The sequence below is a fragment of the Brassica rapa genome, chromosome A05 (genome assembly GCF_000309985.2).
Source record: "Brassica rapa cultivar Chiifu-401-42 chromosome A05, CAAS_Brap_v3.01, whole genome shotgun sequence".
NCBI classification, from domain to species: Eukaryota; Viridiplantae; Streptophyta; class Magnoliopsida; order Brassicales; family Brassicaceae; genus Brassica; species Brassica rapa.
The window spans coordinates 8193760-8213759 of NC_024799.2; the positions used below are offsets into that span (position 1 = coordinate 8193760).

The window sequence follows — 20000 nt, forward strand, 5'->3', positions numbered from 1 at the left end:
AAAGCTAAAAGGAAACAATGTACAGTACTCTGAGAACAATGGTATGTCTATATCATCTTTGTTCGATTCACAAAGCCAAAAGGAAGAGATCAAGTATGGGTTTTAAAGAGACACCCACCACTAATGAACTTGAGATTGTAAAGGAAAGAAAGGGGAATGCTTCAGATACGAGTGAAGATAGAAGTGGGCAGCGTCATGATGATGGTCGAGAGAAAGCAGAAGCTTGTGATCTTTGGGGAGCCGTTTATGATGGATTCTGGTGTTGATGATAAGCTATCTGTTTCTGGTGAGGGTTGATCGGAGGTGTGTGAAATTCCGGCGGCTTCCGGTGAAATGGCGAACGATGGAGAAGATGCGGAAGCTCTAACACCTGCAGATATCAATGAAACTCGTCTCTGGATTCAAGTAAACTATTACCCAAATGGATTCACTTATACCGTAAACAAAAGGAGCTGTGAACTGAATGCTCTGAAGCGGCGGAAGCTCCGGCGACTCTGCATCACACACATAATTACAAACCCAAGATTGATTCAATTTAGATTAGAATCAGAATCGGAATCGGAATCGGAATCAACCTGATGGCGAGCAGATAGACTCGAAAGATTCGTCGGAGCTAAGATCGCTACAGATCTGGGAAAGAGAAAGCAGTCGTGATCTATCCAACGGGAATCCAAGGATCATAGGTTGCCGGAGAAGATAACAGAGGCAGTTTCCGGCGCCGGAATGAACGGATGTGGAGAAAGCCGAGCAGCAAAGAGGATCCGGCGCGTCTGAGATGTTGTTCGGTGGAGCCGAGACGTAAGGAAGGCATGGAGAGAACATGACTAGCTCCTCCGTACAGGTGAGAGCCAGTGGAGAAGGTGCCTGCGTCTCCGTCACTGCGGAGGAGGAAGAGAAGGTGATCGCAAGTATGACGATGAGCACGACGGCGTTGCTTGTGGCGGCCATTGGAGCTTCTTCGTGATTTCAGTTACAACCTGAAACTGACGACTGAGACTCGCGTTAACGATGATGGCGGGAAGATAACGCCCTTGAGGAGGAGGTCTTGATAAGCGGTGAGTTGGCAGTGATCAAAACCACAGCGAGACGAGATTTGAAAGCGCAAATCCCACCATAAGAATGGTTTGGTGGATTTTAGATATGGTGGGATTTACAGAAAACTAGGATAGTACCCGCGGTTTGAAAGCTCAAAATTATTTTTTATTGACAAATTTAATAACATATATATTTGTTCATTAATATGTTTAAGTATAAGCTTTTGGTTTTGATTCGCTTCTAAATTGTATTTTCTGATCTTCAGTTTGGTTCGGTTCGGGTATGGGATAGTCTTATTTGGCTCATCAATTCCATAATATAATTAAATTTTCAAATGTAGAATATTACTCCTCTTAAGTTTCATATTAAGCGCCGTTTTATAATAAAATTTCTGTTACAAAATAAATGTTGCTTTAAAGTTTCAATACTAAATTTATAAACATTATTCTTCAGTTTCTTTTTATTGATTGAAATATGGTTAGAAATATAGGTAATGCCGTTTTTATTTATAAAATATACAAAATTATTAATATGTGTGAACAAATTTAAACGACAATTAAAATGAAACATAGGGAGTTAACTTAGTAAAATATGAATAAAATTACAATAAAAATTATGTAGACTAATACATTTTTTTATATACAAATCAATACTATAAATACTTAAAATCTAATATTATTTTGGTATTATTAAAGAGTGAAGTATACTAATATATAAAATTTAACCACGTTGGGCGTGGGTGCAATTAATTTACAAACTAATGAATTTATTGTGTAAATATCCCATTTGGTTGTCCATATAAAGATTGAAATTTTATTGTTAAAGAACTTAAAATACTTGAATCTCTTTACGATTTGTTTTCATTTTATATCTATAAACATTGGAATATATTTATATAGTTATACGATATTGCTTTGTTTTTAGTTCTACGGATTTGGGATATTAGAAATAATAAAGAGGATATAATATATTAAAAAATATTTATTTGTCGCTGCTGTGTAAATTTTTTTACACAAACTATATGATGAACAACGAAATTATCCGGAATTTTATTCTTCAGGAAGCAAAAATATTTGAATCTGGAAAGTAAACATGTTTTATAAGTCATTATAATGTACAAAGTATAAGATAATATCAATAAGGTATATTTGAAACAGAGTCTTATATAACATGTTTTATGATTCACATAATGTTAGGTCAAAACTATAGGGTACAATGAACTCGAATATAAAATTATCATATATTTTAATCTACTGTTGAGTATGAATTTCAAGGATATTATCTATTTAATTTGTCAAACGATATTTATTTATATGATTTAAATTGATTGACTAAATAATGTGTTGAGAGAAAGTATATATTTAATAAAAACTAATTTAAAGATATGTACAAATAATAGGAAGGTTAGTAGTTAATACGATATATATAGAAATATGAGAAAGGCTAATTGATAGATATTAAGTCACAACATTTTCAATATGTCTGAAAAAAATGTCATGGTAATTTTCAAATAGGACTGTTTTAATAGATTAGATTTGAATATAGCTAATTTTGGTAAGCTTTTAAAAAGGACGGAAAACCTTAATGATGATTTGAAATAATTTTCTTAAATTTCAGAATAGTTTAGATGTTTTGAATAATATTTAACTCTAATCTAATATATTAAAACAGAAGTCATGACTTCTTTTCATGTGTGATTTTTTTAGTTTGGACCATTCCTAAAAAATATCATATTTTACATAAGTTCATTATTATATCTTTTAATATCTTTATCTTTTTATTTGAAATACAAATGAATATATTTAAAATGTTCTAACAAAATCTTTTAAAAATCTTATTAGAATATTTTTAAATTTACTTTCAAAAATTAGTTAGTTTTAATTTAAATTATCATAAAATATAATTAGAAATAAAAATTGAATATAGTTTTGGTTTACAAACGAAAATTTAAATAAAATGAAATTAATTAATTTCAAAATACATTTACTAATATTTTTTAAAGATTTTGTTAGAAATTAAATATTTATATCTATTATAATTTTTTTCAAATTTGTTTTCGAATAAAATAAAAATCAGGATTTTTTGATGAGTGATATTTTTATTTGGACCATCATTTAAGTTTTCTATTAAATGTATATTACTAATGCTAATGTATATAATATTTTTAACTACTTTAATCATAATGTCTTTTATATCTTTTAATTGTTTAAAAAAAAAATAAAATTCTAACAAATATCTTGAAAAAGATTATAGTAAGATCTCAATTGTCATAAATTGAATATAAATATTTTCAACTATTTTGTAATTAGTAATGAAATGTTACTAAAAAAGTAAAATTATATCATATTTTATTAATTTTATAATAATATCTATCATTTTAAAATAAAAACGTTATATTGAACAAAATATGAAAAAAATATTTTAAATTGATAAGTTAACATATTTTATTTTCATAAATATTAAATATTTATGCTTAAAATATAATATATTGGTAGAACGGGTTAATATTAGTAAACTATATAATACATGTATAAAAACTTATCTTATCTTAAACTTTTTAATATACATTAATTTATTATATAAAATTAATAAACATTAAAAAATTACTAAAAAATATAGCGATTTGAATTACGAATCATGATTATAATAAATTAAATACAAATTTTGTTTACATATGTGTTGTTTCATGCATTAAAAAATTTAGTTTCGTAATCAAACGCAAATTCAATAGGACCAATATATAATAAGCAACATATATATATGATGATTTTAATTTACAGCATGAAAACTATAAAATTGTTATATTTGGCATAATTATACAAATATTTAAATACGTGAGTAACATTAAAAACATATAATAATTATGTAAAACAAATATCTATATATATAAATTTAAAAATATATACCCACACAACCGTGCGGGTGGAAATCTAGTTTAGATTAAAGCCGTCACTTTTAAAGTACTCATCCTCAATGTCAAATATTTTTCACCCACAAAACAGACACACACACACTAAAATATTTATGGGATAGTTATTATCTATTCATCAAGAAAATCGCATAAAAAACTTTTAAATTGACATCCACTAACACGTCAAATACTGAAATTATTAAACTAGCATATTAAAATTTTAAATTGATTTTTGTATCACAAAAAAATTTCAACTTGGCAAAAATGTAACTTGTTGATCTGTAAATAAAGTGACGTGTCACTTTTTCTCCAAAAATATTTTTATTTAATTAAGCAAAGCACTTAATAAGAAAATAAAATAGGAAACATAAATAAAAACTAGAAACTACAACAAAAAAAAATCGATTTTTTAAAAAATCATAAAATTAAAAGTGTTTCATTTTTTAAAAAAAATACAACTTGGCAGAAAAATACTAAGTTTTTTTTCCTAAAAATATCATATAAAATCTCAAAAAATCCAAAAAAAATAATATTGAACATATCACCATTAATATTTAAAACTAACATATCACCATTATTATCCATATGTCAGAAATTACTTTTTTTTGGAAAAAATCATATAACTAAGAATTTTTACATTTCAAAATTATATAAAAGCGTTAAATTTTTGTTTTATATTTTGTTTTTGAACATATGAGTCCCAACAGAAAAAAAATTGACACCTTATTTTATCAACATGTCAGATTTTCAACTTGAACAACAAGTGAATCATGTTGAAGGCTTTTTATGATAGAAAAACCAACTTGAAATTTTAATAGGGCAATTCTCCTAAATAGATCATTTTCAAGTTTAGATCACAAAAATAGATCACATGGAGAAAAATGACTAAAATGTTTCACTTAATTGGTAAAAGGACCATAATATCCTAGATATATAAAAAAATAAAAATAAAAAAATAATAATAAAAATTTAAAAATAATAATTTTTTATAGTTTTAGATTATATGTTTTCAAATTCGAAATTTTTTATAAAATTTTATATAGTTTTAGATTATATTTTTTCAAATTTTATTTTTGTAGTTCGAAAATACTTTTTGAAAATATTTTAAAATTTTTTATTTTCAAATTTTTAATATTTATTTTTTATTTTTTATTTTATAAAATTTTAAATCTCAATCCCAAATCTTCACTATTTAACTCTAAACCCTAAGGTTTGGATTAGTTAACGTTAAGGATATAAGTGTACATTTACCTCTTTAATGAAACATTTTGGTCATTTTGGTCTTTAAAGTCTATATTTGTGACATAAACATTTTTAGTGCTATCATAGGGTATTTTCTAATTTAATATGCTAGTTAAGTAGCTTCAAATTTTAAAGTGTTAATGAATATTATTTTTAAGTTTTTAATGCAATTTTCCGTTTGTTCATCTCATGTTTTTAGCTAAAAGCTGCCAGAGGCAAACTATAAATCGAAAGGAAAGTAAAATTCTTGATCAGTAGCTCGTTATCCTTTAGAGCATCATTATTTCTAGTTTCTGAGGGCGGAGTTTTTAAGAAAATATAAAAAACTGTTTCGCGGAGTTTTTAAGAAAATATAAAAAACTGTTTCTTAATTTTTAGTACTGTATTTAACTTTTTAATTAAAAATTAAAAAACAGTTTATTATATATTTTCTTAAAATCCCAGCTCTAAGAGCATCTCCATCAGTAAGAGACTAGTAAGGGTTCTAATGAATTATTTAGTAGTTAATTTTGTGATTTGAAAACTTAAAACCCCTTGTTAATCTAATTAAATTATTCTCCTCCAATGGGAGAACCCATTGAAGTTCTTAAAATAAAATTTATTTTTTTAGAAAGTTGAATGATTTTATTTATAAAATGAAAGAAAAACATACATGACATGAAGTTTGATCAAAGGTGTGAATGAACAAAGAGTCATGATAAGAAGTTTGATCAGATGGTATCAACGAATGGAACAGGAAGAAACCTGCAAACAGATTGTAAAGTGAATCTCACTATGAGTCACCTGATAAGCCTCTGCGTTCCAATCGACCATCAGGATCATCCCGCTCTTCATAGCTTACATCAGAAATCCTGACTGCAAAAAGTAGAAAGAACAACTCATGAACCCAATGATTAATGTGTAAACAGTCTTAAAACAAGAGGAAATTGCAGAACTTTGAGTGAACACAGGAAGATGCATGAGCGTAAAGTGCTTGAGAAGTCTGGAAACCGATGCACCACACTGAAGTACCTCCCTAGAAAGCAGAGTGCAGGGGACTAATGTTATACCAAGAACAACCTAAGAAAACCAGACTGCCAAACCCATGCTCTTGTACCTGCGTTGTTAAACATCCATTCAAATCAGATTGTGTAATTCTAGAAAGAAAGTAGAAAGAGTATCATCTCTGATGGGTCTCAAAAACAAACCTCCTGGCTAGAGAGAAAGTAGAAAGAGTATCATCTCTGATTGTGTAATTCTTCATCACTGTAATGCAAACATGAATCTCTCAACCGCATAGCAACGATAAACTCTTTGAAACCAAGATACCCTTGTCTCTTAGCATCTGTAATTGCCCAGACCTATCAAAGAAGGAAGCTTGAGAGGTCTCTTCGAAGGCGTTTTAAGTGTTTTGTAATCGAGCATCACAGTCCATCCACTCCCATCGTCCGCTTCTCTCGTCATCACCTTCTTGTAGAATCTCTTCCCCACGATCGACCCCGTCATGAAAGACGTCGGAATCGTCACCGAATCCGAATCGTTGTTCCGTCGTGGGTTTGGACTTTGGAGCTTTCACGAGGATGGGCTTCTTGTTTTCCTTGTCGAACGTGAACGGACTTTAACTCGATATGCCCCATGCCCTCCTAAAAAATCCCCTTATGTCCCTTTAATATAATACTAGGTGACCAGTCCGCACCCTGTGCGGGCATAAGAAAATGATCGGTCCGCACCCTGTGTTCTCTCTCGGTCCGTACCTCACGAAAGAGAACACAGTAACGTCAGTATGAAGAGGCAGATATTGTGTGTATGTATAATTGCAACATCACAAAATATTTTGTGTGTTTACGAAGATACTTTCATTCAAAAAATAGAGTAAATAGTGTATATTTTGAAAAGTAACAGATTTTATATTATCATTAATTAGAATTATATTGTATATGTTTCGTAATTCTTTATTTTAGGTGAATAATATTATTTTTCTATAAATACTAAACAAACATTTATGTAGACATATTAAAAGAAAATATAATAAAAATCAAAATATTATCCATAAATAATATAAATTATGAAGTACATTTCTCGATAAAGAAAGCAAATTCAATTAGAAACTTGCAAAAAATTAAATAAATTTTGTAAGCAATTTGACGGGTTAACATTATTTGATAGATTTATAAATTTCTAAATTTTATTGAACATGAAATAATATTAAATTGACATACCGTCATCGGTCTCCTAACTCATCACAACCCATCTGGCAAATACAAAAAATAAATAATTGTAACAGTTTATATATTTTAAAATTTGTATTTGAAAAAAAAGTAGATTAAAATTACGTACCGTGACTACGGAATATTCTGAAAATTTTGTTTGTAGACAACATTCAATGTTTTTGTCTTCGGCTTCCCTTCTTTACCAGTTATTAAGATTTTTAATCCAGATCTCGACTTAACTCTTGAAAGTGCAACTTTGCCTTGAATTTTGTAAGCATTTTATAAATTATTTTAAAATTATGATAAATTTATTCTTTAAACAACGATAAATAATTTAAAAATAATATTAATAAATATTTTTGGATTATGTAATATTTAAAATAGTTATTATATAATTATATTCGAACACAATTCATCAAAGAGAGGATAAAACTATTATAATTATCTTATATAAAATTTCGTTCATTTTATTTTATAGGTTATAAATATTAAAAGTAATAAATAAAACATTATTAGTCTTTCAATAATTTCGAGAATAGTTTCCATAAATTGTTATTTGTAATATTCGTTAGATTATATGGCAAGTGATGTTAAACGTCAATAAGTTAAACAATTCTTCCATATTTGGAAAACATATATATATATAACAATGACAAATTAAATGGTAGAGTATGTAAACACCTGTTTTCTACCAGCGTGAGTTAGAACACCGCTGTATTTAAGAATCATAAGGGCCTCTACAGGTCTTTATTCTTCGCCTTCATCATCCCACTTCAGCGGCTTCAGTTGAACCTTCCTGTATATCCCTGAGAAATTTCCTCCCTGCACCATTCCAAAAAGTTCTCTGCTGTGAGAAAATGACCTCATGAATTAAATAAAAAATGCATAATGCTAGCTTACTTATAAGATAGTATATTCAACAAAAAAAATGATATAAGATAGTATTACTAAATAATACTATGTAATACTTTCCCGGACAATATTCAACAAAGAGAGAGAAAGTACTAAAGAACCTCTTCAAGAACTGATTTAACTTGGCGAAGCTTCTCAGCATGTTCAATCAAGGTTTTCTGGATCACTATCACTCTCACGACCTGGTCTACATATAAAAAAAGGAAGACCATATTGTCGTTACCAGTATTCAACACATGAAAAAAATAGACCAGACATGCTTTTTGGAGACAAGACACAAAGAGTTGAGTTCATGGGTCTAAAGATGAGGAACCTTTGCGTCTAAACACATTTTTCTTAGCACACAAGCAGCATTGTCGTAATACTTTAATAGTATGAGAGGAAAGATTTGTGAATAATACTTTAAAGAATGAAAAGAAAATGTTTGTATTTTAAGACCTTGGGTGTCTCCTATATATATACAGTCGGTTTATTCTCATATTAATAATTTTAATATTTTGCACAATAAATAATAAAATCGTTTAAAGAAATATATTAAATGTGTATTGTCAAAAAATGATTTGTATATGATATGATTTTAACTTGCGCAAGTAATCCATATTAGAGAAGTAAGTTATTAAAAACAAACAACCTAATTAGAAACATTAAAATATTTTGTGAATAAGTTATTTGCATATTTAATGATTTCAACTTGCGCAAGTAATCCATATTTGAAAGGTAAGTTATTAAAAACAAACAACCTAATTAGTAGGGGTGAGCACTTTAACCGATATCCAAAGTGGCACCCGAACCCGATCCGAAAAACCCGAACTGAAATCTGAACCGAAGTAGCAAAATACCCGAACGGGTATTGAATAAGGAGAGATTGGATACCCGAATCCGAACGGATAATACCCGAACCCGAATGAATATCCGAAGATAACCGAACATATGTATAATTAATCTTATATTTCTAGTTTACATCTCTCATTTTATATAAAATATTTATATTGATACTACACATACTTTAAGTTCATATGATATACATACAATTACGAAAAAAATGATTTGCTACTCACTTAAAATGCATGTCAAGTTTTTATTGAAAAAATTAATAAAAAGTTACATCCCAAAATTTAAAAAAAATAACTAAATTAATGCCTTTTTAGTTTTAAAATGTTATGTCCAAATCTATTAACTATTTAATCTATTAAAAATAAAAAATTAGTTAACTGAAAGTTTTAAATGTCTTTTTAGTTTTAAAATGTTATGTCCAAATCTATTAACTATTCAATCTATTAAAAATAAAAAATTAGTTAACTGAAAGTTTTATTTTTAAATATAAGAAACTTGAGAAATGAAAATTTTAATTTTTTTTTTTTCAAAATCTAAATATCCGAACCAGATCTGAAATACCCGAACCCTACCCGAAAACAGAAATACCCGAACGGGTTCTACACCTCTATACCGAAATACCCGAAAATCCGAAATACCCGATCCGAACCCGAACGGATACCCAAGGCTAAACTAAATCGATAATTACTATCCCCTAGCTATATATGGGCTTAACGAAATCGACAATAGTTTTGGGCTTGTCTACATAAGCGATTGATTAAAATAAATAAAAAAAGAAAAATTCAAAAAAAACCAGCCAATAGAATTATAACGTTTTTCCTGAGAAGCTCTATATGAGTGCCAACTCAGCAGAAATCAATAAAGTGACTTCTCTTTTAATGTATAGGGGGATAATTTATTTTTTATTTTTTTTAAATGGATAATAAGGCTAATGAGTGGCTAAAGACGAATTGCTCCTTGGTAAACTAGAATATTTACACAGCCCAATCTAAAGATCCGACCACCCAAACCCAATCACCAAAACCGACCCATCTAAAGCTAAAATGACCGCGTTTCGTTCAACCCATTGAAGCCCTCCGACAAGAACAACTGAGAACGTATTTGTCACTTTCTATTCCCTCTAACCAATTTTTTTTCCAGAGAAAGTTTTTCTATAACGCTTTCTCTTCTTCAATTTGTGAATAAAAAAATTGGAACTTTCGATTCGTTTTTTCTTCTGTTCTTTCGCTGACCGACAAGATATCAGCCGGGACGTGGAGAGCCGCTGAATCCTAATTATCAGTCGTACCAGCAGAACCATCAGCAGCAACAACGGCAAAAGTGGTCACGTCGCGCTGAAAACGATAATGAGTCAAGAAGACGACGTCGACGTCACTCCTTTAAGCCACTGTCAAACTGACTGGCTTGGGGCCTGGGGGGAATCCTTTCTCTTATCCTCAAGGTATGAATCTCTTCTCGTTACTGTCTACCCTCTCTCTTCACTATCGGTTCACAGCGAGAATTGAACATAAAAGGTCTTATCTTTGGGCGGAGAAACCAATAGTGACTGGTTTTTGCAGAAAATTGGTCAATTTTGGGTCGAATCTAACAATTGTAAGTTTTATGTGTGTTTGACTGATAGCAGAAATGGCGACAAAACAACTTATAGTATCACCAGTTACTGTGTCAGCCAAGAGCTTAGCCTCGCTCAGAGTTTCGAGTGCCAAGTTTGGAACTTTGAAACCAGGCACCCTTAAGCAGAGCCAGTTCCGTTCTTTGGTTGTCAAAGCTGCTTCTGTCGTTGCTCCTAAGGTACGTACTACTTGCTCATTTGATTGAACATGTGAAAAAACTTATCTGAATGTTTGGATTTGCTGTTTCTATAGCTCTGGCCACATGAAAAAAAAAACATAGCTTTAGGTTATTTTTACAAGCTTGGTTTGTAAAGATATTTGGATGCGTTCCTTCTCCCTTAGTTATGAATTATAAGTTTTTGATTGTTTCTTGTGTTATTTACAGTACACTTCAATTAAGCCATTGGGAGATAGAATTTTAGTGAAGATCAAGGAGGCAGAGGAGAAGACAATGGGAGGTATCTTACTTCCATCTACAGGTAGGAGGCAGAGGAGAAGACAATGGGAGGTATCTTACTTCCATCTACAGGTCAATCGAAACCTTAAGGAGGTTAAGTCGTTGTTGTGGCTGAAAGGGGAATTATTGGGAAAAACAAAGTTGATATCACTGTCCCTATAAGTAAACCTCACAATCCCCTTCAAGCCGCTGCTCTTTCTTCGCTTGCTTCGGTTTCATGCTAATATTGGCCTTTCTTCTTATGGTGTAGACTGGAGCACAAATCATTTACTGCACAGGTACGCTGGAACTGAGGTGGAGTTCAACGATGTGAAACATCTCATTCTTAAGGAAGATGATATTGGCCTTTCTTAGTTTTTTATCTTTTATTTATGTATTTATGATGTTATTTAAATATTTTGGATGTTTCAAATTTGGTAGGATAATGCTTTTGAATTTTTAAAACTTGGTGTGTTGCATGGATTTACTAGGTCTGCTATGCCCAAAAATGAGTTAGTCAGATAACTGGATATATTAGGTTTATTATGCCTAAACCCCACTATAAAATGAAATACCAAAAATGATTAACACATGTAAAACACTAAAATATATAATATTAAAATAAGGGAATTTTTTTAAAAGAACAAACAAATTTCACGTGTAAAACGTGCAGCCGTCATAAATAGATTTAATATTATATTTAACATTTAGTAATTCATAGTAATCTTCAAGGAGATAGTAATACTACTTTACACATAGTAATACTTTGACCATTTTTACGTTTATCTAGTTAAACCATGACAAAAGAGAAATTTTTGTAGTAAAACCAATGATTTTACACTATGATTATTGGTAAAGAAAACATTTGCATCAAAAATTAGCCAGAAATACGTATTTTGTTATATTCTCCTTACTATAGTCTAACAATTCACATACTAACAATGAAAGTTAAGGAAGTTTTTTTTTAGAAAATGATAAGTTTTCTTAAACTATTGAAAATAATCACCAAAAATAGTTTTAAATATACATATTTACTATATACGTAGTCTATTAACATAAATATATGGGTTCTATATACTAAACTGACGTACTACTTGCAATATATACGGTAGTCCGAATAACACATAATAAAACCAATAATCTTTGTAATCCGACTTACACATAATAAAACTAGTAATCCTAATAGTCTGAATTACACATAATCCTCTTTGTCTATATCATTGTTGAACTCCACATGTGGAACACTTTGCTCATGATTAACTTGAAGTAGATAACCAAAAATGTCTTCATCATTCCAGATATATGATGACGTATTGGAATACAAATACCATTGGAAAGTAACTAAGCTTCGCTTCCATCTTAGATTCATCTACCTTTAACTTTCTGCAAATACGCTCAACCAAAGCAGAGTATGTGACCTCTTCCACTGATTTCTTTAATACAATCGTTTGAATTTCATCTTCTCCTTCACCATCTCTCGATATCCATTTTATTTCAGCCTTATCCTTCATATAATATTTCTCGTAATCAAAACAAATGATTGTGCAAGGCGGATTTTGCATTTTTCCTGAAATAAAATAGAATATCATTAGAATTATCATTATTAAGATGCTTAGAATTAATTCTCACCCGTATAATATTCTCTTACTAATGCTAATTTAATTCAGTACTATACATAGTAATACTAGAAATACTAGTAAGAATATAAATACAATAATCCTAGTATTTCCAGTAAAACTATTTTGCCTTAGTAAAAGTAGTTATACTAGTAATACCCAGAACTTATCCTTGTACTAATTAATCCGCTTTAAGGACGATATTGTTAGGATTTTACATTACCCTTGATATATAATTCATCATAAATGAAATTACACACAGAAAATCATCAAAACACACATAAAATATATCCAAAATCTATAAACACAGTTTTCAAAATCTTTTTTAATCTATCATAATTTTGATTGGATCTTTTTTTTTTTACACTAGCGGAGATATACACTTGTTTTAATAACATTTCAGCAAAAAAATCATCAAAAACGGACATAAAAATACCCGAAAGCCCTAAACACAGTTTTTTGAAATCGTTTTAAATCTCTCAAATTTTCATCAAATCGTATATTTTAAACACTATCCATGATATACACGACATTTTAATGTTATTTTACAAAAAATAAAATCATCTCAAACGAACAAAAATTACCTGTTTTAGGAGCTTCAAAATCGCCAATGGAGGTTGAAGAGAAGGAGAGAGTACGAGGAAGAAGAAGGTCATGTGGGCCAACTGAGCTCTCATTGGTTGAGGTATTATTGTGGGCCATGTAGGTAGTTGAAAATTGTTGGTTTATTTAATTGAAGAAATAAATGAAGAAAGGCTATTTTGGGAAGTGCAAGGATAAAAGGGTAGAGAGAATAGAGAGGGGACAATAAGAATTCATTTAGGGGGGTATGGGGTATATGGAGTTAATCCCCAATGTGAACGGAGATGAGGAAGAAGGTTCTGATGACTGACCATCGGATTCGGGTTTACGAGCAGACAACGATCTTCGTCGGATCAATTTGGATATTTCTTCTCCAACATCGATTTCTCAGAGAAAAAAACAAAAACAACTCGGAAGAGGAAGAGGAAGAGAGAGAAGGCAAAAAATTAGCCAATAAAAAAGTTACGCGTACGGGGTTTTTAGTGATTCCAATGGTGTTGGTTTAGGCAGCGGTTCTCTTCTTTTTTCTTTTTTTCCATTTTTTTTTTTGGTTTTTTTTCAAGAACTCTCTTTTAAAACCTCTTGATGGAGGTGGTCTAAGAAACCAGAAATAAAATGCTCTTCATATATTTAAACAAGAAAATATTACATCCAAAGGTAATTTTGAGTTTTTATTAACATAATAGAGCAGTTCTCACTACTAAGGTAGTTTTCTTTAATCAAAGCCTACTCTCTGTTACAATCTAACTAAATAAGTGTCTAATACACTAACTAAGTGGATCCCATATATCTTTTTCTACATTTTCTTAGTTAAGAGACAAAACAAAGTGGACCCCCATGTATCTTCTTCTTCATTTCTTGCTTTTGAGTTCATTAATTTTCTTTTTGTTAAATGAATGTTAGTTTTCCAGAACATTTTTCCAGAAAATATGTTCATAATCAATATCTTTATTATCCAACATATCTTTTTGAGATATGTCAAGCTATATCTCTAATGGTGGTATAATCATGGTGTATAAAAGCTCTCTCTTTCAATGGATACACCTCTGTCTCAAACTCTAAGACGAGATTCAAAACTGTGGCACTGGTTCTGAAGCTCCGGAGGTGTCATCGCTGTGCCCCTTTTTGTCACAGCCACCACTTGTGAGAAGCTTGATAACAACAATGGTCAACTTTGACATTTGATGTTTGTCAGATCTTTTAACTAGTTTTTTTGATATAAAAAGTATTCGAATAAATAATACATCATAAAGAACCACATAATAATGAAAAGAATCTAACAAATGGGATATGAGTTATGTATCATTATTTCGATGTACACATAGATATTATTACTTCTATGTACACATAGACATCATTTACAACTGTGTATACGGATATAGTTACCATTACTTCCATGTACACATAGATATCATTTACAACTGTGTACACGTTTATATTTACAACTGTGTACACGAATATAGTTGATTTGACTCATTACTTCGATGTACACATAGATATCATTTACAACTGTGTACACGAATATAGTTATCATTATTTCGATGCACATATAGATATCATTTACAACTATGTACATGTTTCCATGGGAAAATGAGGAGTTATGTATCATTACTTCGATGTACACATAGATATCATTTACAACTGTGTACACGAATATAGTTACAACAGTGTACAAAATGATATTTTCACAACAGTGTACACATCGATAAAGCCCACAACCACTCTGTCTTTAATGGTGGCAATTTTGTAAATAACATGTCTTCTTCCTTTTAGGTTACAGAAAACTCTGCAACTTTCTATTCGAGCCACCATCAATTTTTTTTCACTTAATCATCATTTTCTTTGCTATTTTAACACAAAAACCTTACAAATCTTATTTAGATTAACCAAAAAACAATTAAAATTTTTTTTCAACAAATCGAGTTTTAACTGATTTTAACCAAAACTTTTTTGTCCATGTCCGCCAAATGATTCTTTGATTTCTGGCCACCACCCGTGTTTTCGAACACATGTAAGAGAGTTACGACACACTGACAATGTGGACGATTAGATCTTGTCTCCGGCGAGAGCTTGTCGACTTTTTTGTATGACTCTTCACAAGAGAGAAGGACGAACAACATGGTTTCCTTCTTTTGCCATTAAAAGTCTTTTTATCCTCTTCATTCTCTTTTGTCATTAAAATCATTGTTTTCTAGATTTTTTATTGGGATTTCTCTACCATTAAGAATTATTTTTCTTTTACAGAAAGAAAAAAAAAAACAAAATTAAAAACTGTGGGATCCATTTAGTTTCAAGAAAGCACGTAGTTAGCTTGTAGTGGTGAAAAATAACTCTTTAAACAAAGCCCAATATGTGGCTATTCTGTCCTCACACGCAAATTCAGCGCGTATAGCTTACGGGCGGCCCAAAGTAGTTGTAGTCTTGCAGTGCAGAGAGAGAGAGAGAGTGGAGCCAAGAAAGACCCTAATCTTTTTGAAATGTCGTTGACAGCCATCGGTTCCGGTGAAGAGCCACCGTCAAAGAAGCTAGCAATAGAACCTACAACCAATCTGCCACTTCCAGATGAGCTAGTATTGGGTTGCTTCGCCCGCGCCTCGAGATTGCACTACCCGATTCTCTCACTCGTCTCCAAGACCTTTCGTTCGCTCACTTCTTCACCGGAGCTTTACCAGACCCGATCTCTACTAAACCGCACCGAGAACTGTCTCTACGTGTGCCTGCAGTTCCCTAATGACCCTTGCCTTCGCTGGTTCACTCTCTGTCGGAAACCCGACAAAGCCCTTAACAACAAGAAAAAGAAGAAGAAGAGTTCAACAAGTGGCAATGTCTTGGGTCAGGTTCGGATTCTCGGTTCTCCTCCTCCAGTGGAATGGTCAAATCTCGTAGCTGTTGGTCATAAGCTCTACGCAGTCAGAGATGGCCCCTGCTCTTCTGACGTCTTCTTTCTCGACTGTCGAACACACACGTGGGTTGAAACTCCGAGCTTGAGGCTTGCTCACACCTTTCCAGAGTGTGATGGGATGATATATTTACCAGGCGGCTCCGAGAGCCCAGATTCTCTCAACTTTGTGCAAGTGTTTGACGTAAAGACACAAACTTGGAAGCCCGTGCCTCCCGAGAAGAAGATATTCAGACTCAGAGATTTACAAGGAAGGGCTTACCAGAACAATGATGTAGCGGCGGCGTCGTCTCGTAGGTGGCTTGTGGTTGCAAGGCTAAAGGATCGTACAGTGTCCGTAGAAGGGTCTGGTACTCTCTGTTTGATAGAGAAAGCATTCTATCGATATGCATCATCCAGTGGGGAGCTACTTTGGTCTAACCGTAGCACCGAATCAGATGTTTGGAGGAAAGTTAAAGGCTTGGAAGGACTGCCTAAGTTTACCCGCTATAGCAATGTTTATCTGGTTGCAAGTGGTGGTAAGTTGGTGGTGTTTTGGGATAAGTATGTCCCTGCACGTGGTGGGTATAAGGAGAAGATGATTTGGTGTGCAGAGATTTCGCTGGAAACGCGCAGCAGTGAAGAGGTTTGGGGAAAGGTAGAGTGGTTCGATGCTGTGCTTACAGTTCCAAAGTCTTACAAGTTCGTGTATTCTATTGCTGCTACCCTTTGAAGGGAATGAATCAGGTTAACTACTCATGAGACAGGTTTGAAGGGAATGAATCAGGTTATGTTTTGTTATTATGCACTTCTTGAAGTTATGTCATGTTTCTTGTAAATGATTAAGCTTTTTATGTAACTGTGTATTTGATTTCAAACTCTTTAGGCTACTCTTTGATGAATGACTCATGAGACAAGCGGCTTTCAACCTATGACAATAGTGTTAGTGACAATTTCTGTTACTCGGCTAATTAAGCTCTCACAAGTTGTTATCTAGCTAAAGGCCTTAAACAAAACCAACATACACAACTACTGTTTGTTTCTCATTTGTTTAATGACCAAGTTGCAAAAGAAAATGTGATTTAATTAAAGCTTGCGTTCATCTATTGTTTGTATAAAAATAGTTCAAATTATGACTAAAAATTCACTTTATCACTCTTCATCCTAGACTTTTAATATTATTTATTTATTTCTGCTCAACTTCAACTTTTTTCATCAAGTAAATCAAATGTAAGATGATTTAGTATTCTCTAGAGTTGGAACAATCCATAGCAAATATCAACTCGTCGATGAATCTTTCAATCGCAACAAACGAAGATCCACCGTCCATCATAGCCTCTTTTGCTGCTTCCGCAATCTCCTTCAGTTTCCTCCTCGGCACATCTTCACCCTCCATTAAAGATCGGACGGCTCTAGCGATTTCATCAGCTTTCACTATTTCTCCATCTGCCAACACGTAATCCAAACGCATCTCCACGGCCAGACCAAGCTCCTTCACCATCGTGAACGCGTTTAACTGCTGTTCCGCGTACATCGGCCACGTGGCGATTGGGACGCCGAAACGCAAACTCTCAAGTATTGAGTTCCAACCGCAGTGAGACAAGAAACCTCCGATTGCTTTATGGGCCAGAATCTCAACTTGTGGAGCCCAACCGCACACAAAGCCCAGATTCGAGACTCGGTTCATGAAACCGTCCGGTAAAATTTCGATCGGGTTCGGGTACTCCTTTGGATCTGTCCGAATCGACCAGAGAAATCTGCATCCAACGATCTCTAGAGCTCGAGCTATCTCCTGAATCTGAGCCGCATCGAGATTCTTCAAGCTTCCGAAGCAGAGGAACACTACCGATGACTCGGGTTGCTCGTCGAGCCACGTCATGACCCGATCTCGCTCCGATGGGTTCAAAATCGGACGGTCGTTGAAGCAGAGAATCGGACCCACTGGGTAAACGGGTGGGTATTCATTTACGGGAATACGATAGAAATAACCAAAGTTGTTAGGCTCGATAGCAATAGACGAATTTACCAAAATACCCTTAGCTTCATGAAACCTTCCGGTCATATCGACCCACGCGTCGTAGGACTCGCTCGTCAGCAGACCAAGTGGCAAAACCTTGGTCGGAACGGAGGCGACATATCCAGGAACTGTATTCTCCTCCTCGCCGGAGCTCCGATCGAATCCGGACTTCACAAGAAGGTGCCTCTCCGGGATGTGTTTCGCCAAACTCAAAAAACCGGCGCTACAAGTGAGGAAAATGTACGAAGGGAGGCACAACTCGTTTCCGACATCCATCAAAGGGACACAGAACATGTCGAGGACAATTCCCACGACGCGAACCGAGTCTGATCCATCACGGGAAGAAGACAAGAGAGTCGAGACAGCGTCTCTCACCAAAGGAACCATTCTCTGGACGAATTCAAGAAGGTAAGCTTCGGGAGCTCTTACGAAGAACTCCATCGGTGGAGGGTTTGCGAGCTCGGGTAAAGTGACGATACGGACTCGAGGCTCTGACTTTGCTAGGGACTGGAGGGAAGCGTAGTTGTTCGACTGAGGGAGGAAAGGTAAACCCCAGTTGAGGATGGTGATGGTGTGGATCCGACGAGGGTCGTGGCTGAGGATAATTTTTACGAGTTCGATGGTGGCGAGAAGGTGTCCGGTGATCGGGAAAGGGATGAAGATAAGCTCTGCTTCTTGCTTCTCCATCGCGATGGCTTCTATAGTTCTATTGGTTTAGAAATAAACGTATGAGTAGATGGTTAAGAATAGTGAGAGTTGGACGTCGTTTAAATTTAAATAAGCATATGATTATACCATGATGACACGTGACTTTAAGGTAGCGCCAAATAAGTTATATAACTACAATATATATATGTGACGTCTGTGTTTTTCTCAGCCATTCGAGAATTCTATAAATGTAGAATTCTATGATAATATATATATGTGATATGTGTGTGTGTGACTTTCTCAACCATTCGATTGGATTTAGAAAGAGGGTTTAGAATCAAACATTTGGTGAAGGCGCCGGTAAGGATGTGGGCATGTACATATCTCGGGATAGGATGGGATGAGAAAATATCAAAGCCTTACAATATCTAAGGATTTCGAGACTATTTGACTTAGTTTCTGTGGTGAGTTTCTGACTAAAGGTTTTTGTGGATTTGGTTTTCTGATCATACTTAATCAAAGATTATAGGTTACGTCACTACTCTTTGATTTCGTTTGTAGCAATGGATGAAAAGGATAGATCATCTGTCTTAATTTATTAAATGCATTGCGTGCACATCAAACAGATGGGTGTGGAAAAACCTACTACTTTTTTAATCAATTTTGTTTTATAAAGAAAACTGTTTTAAGTTAAACAAAAACTCCAGTCAAATTTCATCTGTGCACCCATTGTTTTTAGTTTGCCCTCCTAGTTTCATGAATTTATGATTTTTTTTTTTTTGGAACGCAAATATGATTTTGTTTTGTTTTAAAATTTTCATGAGAATGTGCTCCATTATTAACAATGTAGAACTTTGAAAGAAAGAGGCATGTGTTTTTGATGCCATAGCTGATGGGACTTTGATGTATAAAACATACATACAGGCAGGAAACCGGCATATATTCTCTTAACAATTAACAAAAAAATGGTTCATGTAAATAAATTGAATGCAGCGTTAGAGTTACTCAGTCTCACAAGCTTAAAGAGCTGGAAGGTGTAACTCAAGAAAGTGATCCACATGAGAAACCGATGATTGTAGATGAAGGT

At 33.0% G+C, this 20000-nt stretch overlaps 4 protein-coding genes and 1 long non-coding RNA gene across 6 annotated transcripts; 2 read left to right on the top strand and 3 right to left on the bottom strand.

Annotated features, from left to right (window-relative positions):
* Positions 1 to 5: 5 nt before the first annotated feature.
* Positions 6 to 2817, bottom strand: LOC103868008 (non-specific lipid transfer protein GPI-anchored 2). Its single transcript, XM_009146101.3, has 3 exons — positions 576 to 2817; positions 438 to 494; positions 6 to 370 (listed from the first exon to the last, which is right to left on the bottom strand). Exons 1-3 carry the CDS (start codon positions 946 to 948, stop codon positions 162 to 164), a joined length of 639 nt encoding a protein of 212 aa, XP_009144349.1. The 5' UTR covers positions 949 to 2817; the 3' UTR covers positions 6 to 161.
* A 1935-nt stretch (positions 2818 to 4752) lies between these two features.
* Positions 4753 to 7148, bottom strand: LOC117133995. 2 transcript variants are annotated; one of them, XR_004458085.1, is made up of 3 exons: positions 6376 to 7148; positions 6124 to 6284; positions 4753 to 6043 (listed from the first exon to the last, which is right to left on the bottom strand). It is a non-coding gene; the product is annotated as an uncharacterized LOC117133995 (long non-coding RNA). The 2 variants fall into 2 exon arrangements; XR_004458084.1 differs by having other exon boundaries at positions 4753 to 6284.
* Positions 7149 to 9544: 2396 nt separating this feature from the next.
* On the top strand, positions 9545 to 17201 carry LOC103868015 (putative F-box/kelch-repeat protein At4g39600). The gene is made up of 4 exons (XM_033291334.1): positions 9545 to 10564; positions 10748 to 10914; positions 11122 to 11355; positions 11444 to 17201. The coding sequence occupies exon 4, from the start codon at positions 15848 to 15850 to the stop codon at positions 16979 to 16981; it is 1134 nt and encodes a 377-aa protein (XP_033147225.1). The 5' UTR covers positions 9545 to 10564; positions 10748 to 10914; positions 11122 to 11355; positions 11444 to 15847; the 3' UTR covers positions 16982 to 17201.
* Positions 10750 to 11547, top strand: LOC117134157 (20 kDa chaperonin, chloroplastic-like). Its single transcript, XM_033292035.1, has 3 exons — positions 10750 to 10914; positions 11122 to 11215; positions 11444 to 11547. Exons 1-3 carry the CDS (start codon positions 10750 to 10752, stop codon positions 11545 to 11547), a joined length of 363 nt encoding a protein of 120 aa, XP_033147926.1.
* Positions 17202 to 17413: 212 nt separating the features above from the next.
* Positions 17414 to 19962, bottom strand: LOC103868013 (UDP-glycosyltransferase 71C2). The gene has a single exon (XM_009146105.3). It carries the CDS (start codon positions 18950 to 18952, stop codon positions 17489 to 17491), a length of 1464 nt encoding a protein of 487 aa, XP_009144353.1. The 5' UTR covers positions 18953 to 19962; the 3' UTR covers positions 17414 to 17488.
* Positions 19963 to 20000: the final 38 nt, after the last annotated feature.

Excerpts from the sequence above, each read along its gene's own strand:
- LOC117134157 (XM_033292035.1), top strand. The coding sequence starts at position 10,750 with ATGGCGACAAAACAACTTATAGTATCACCAGTTACTGTGTCAGCCAAG. Across the intron at positions 10,915-11,121 it reads CTTCTGTCGTTGCTCCTAAG|TACACTTCAATTAAGCCATT; the intron begins GTACGTACTACT and ends TGTTATTTACAG. Across the intron at positions 11,216-11,443 it reads TATCTTACTTCCATCTACAG|ACTGGAGCACAAATCATTTA; the intron begins GTAGGAGGCAGA and ends CTTATGGTGTAG.
- LOC103868013 (XM_009146105.3), bottom strand. The coding sequence starts at position 18,952 with ATGGAGAAGCAAGAAGCAGAGCTTATCTTCATCCCTTTCCCGATCACC.
- LOC103868008 (XM_009146101.3), bottom strand. The coding sequence starts at position 948 with ATGGCCGCCACAAGCAACGCCGTCGTGCTCATCGTCATACTTGCGATC. Across the intron at positions 495-575 it reads GTCTATCTGCTCGCCATCAG|AGTCGCCGGAGCTTCCGCCG; the intron begins GTTGATTCCGAT and ends TGTGTGATGCAG. Across the intron at positions 371-437 it reads CACAGCTCCTTTTGTTTACG|GTGTTAGAGCTTCCGCATCT; the intron begins GTATAAGTGAAT and ends TGATATCTGCAG.
- LOC103868015 (XM_033291334.1), top strand. The coding sequence starts at position 15,848 with ATGTCGTTGACAGCCATCGGTTCCGGTGAAGAGCCACCGTCAAAGAAG.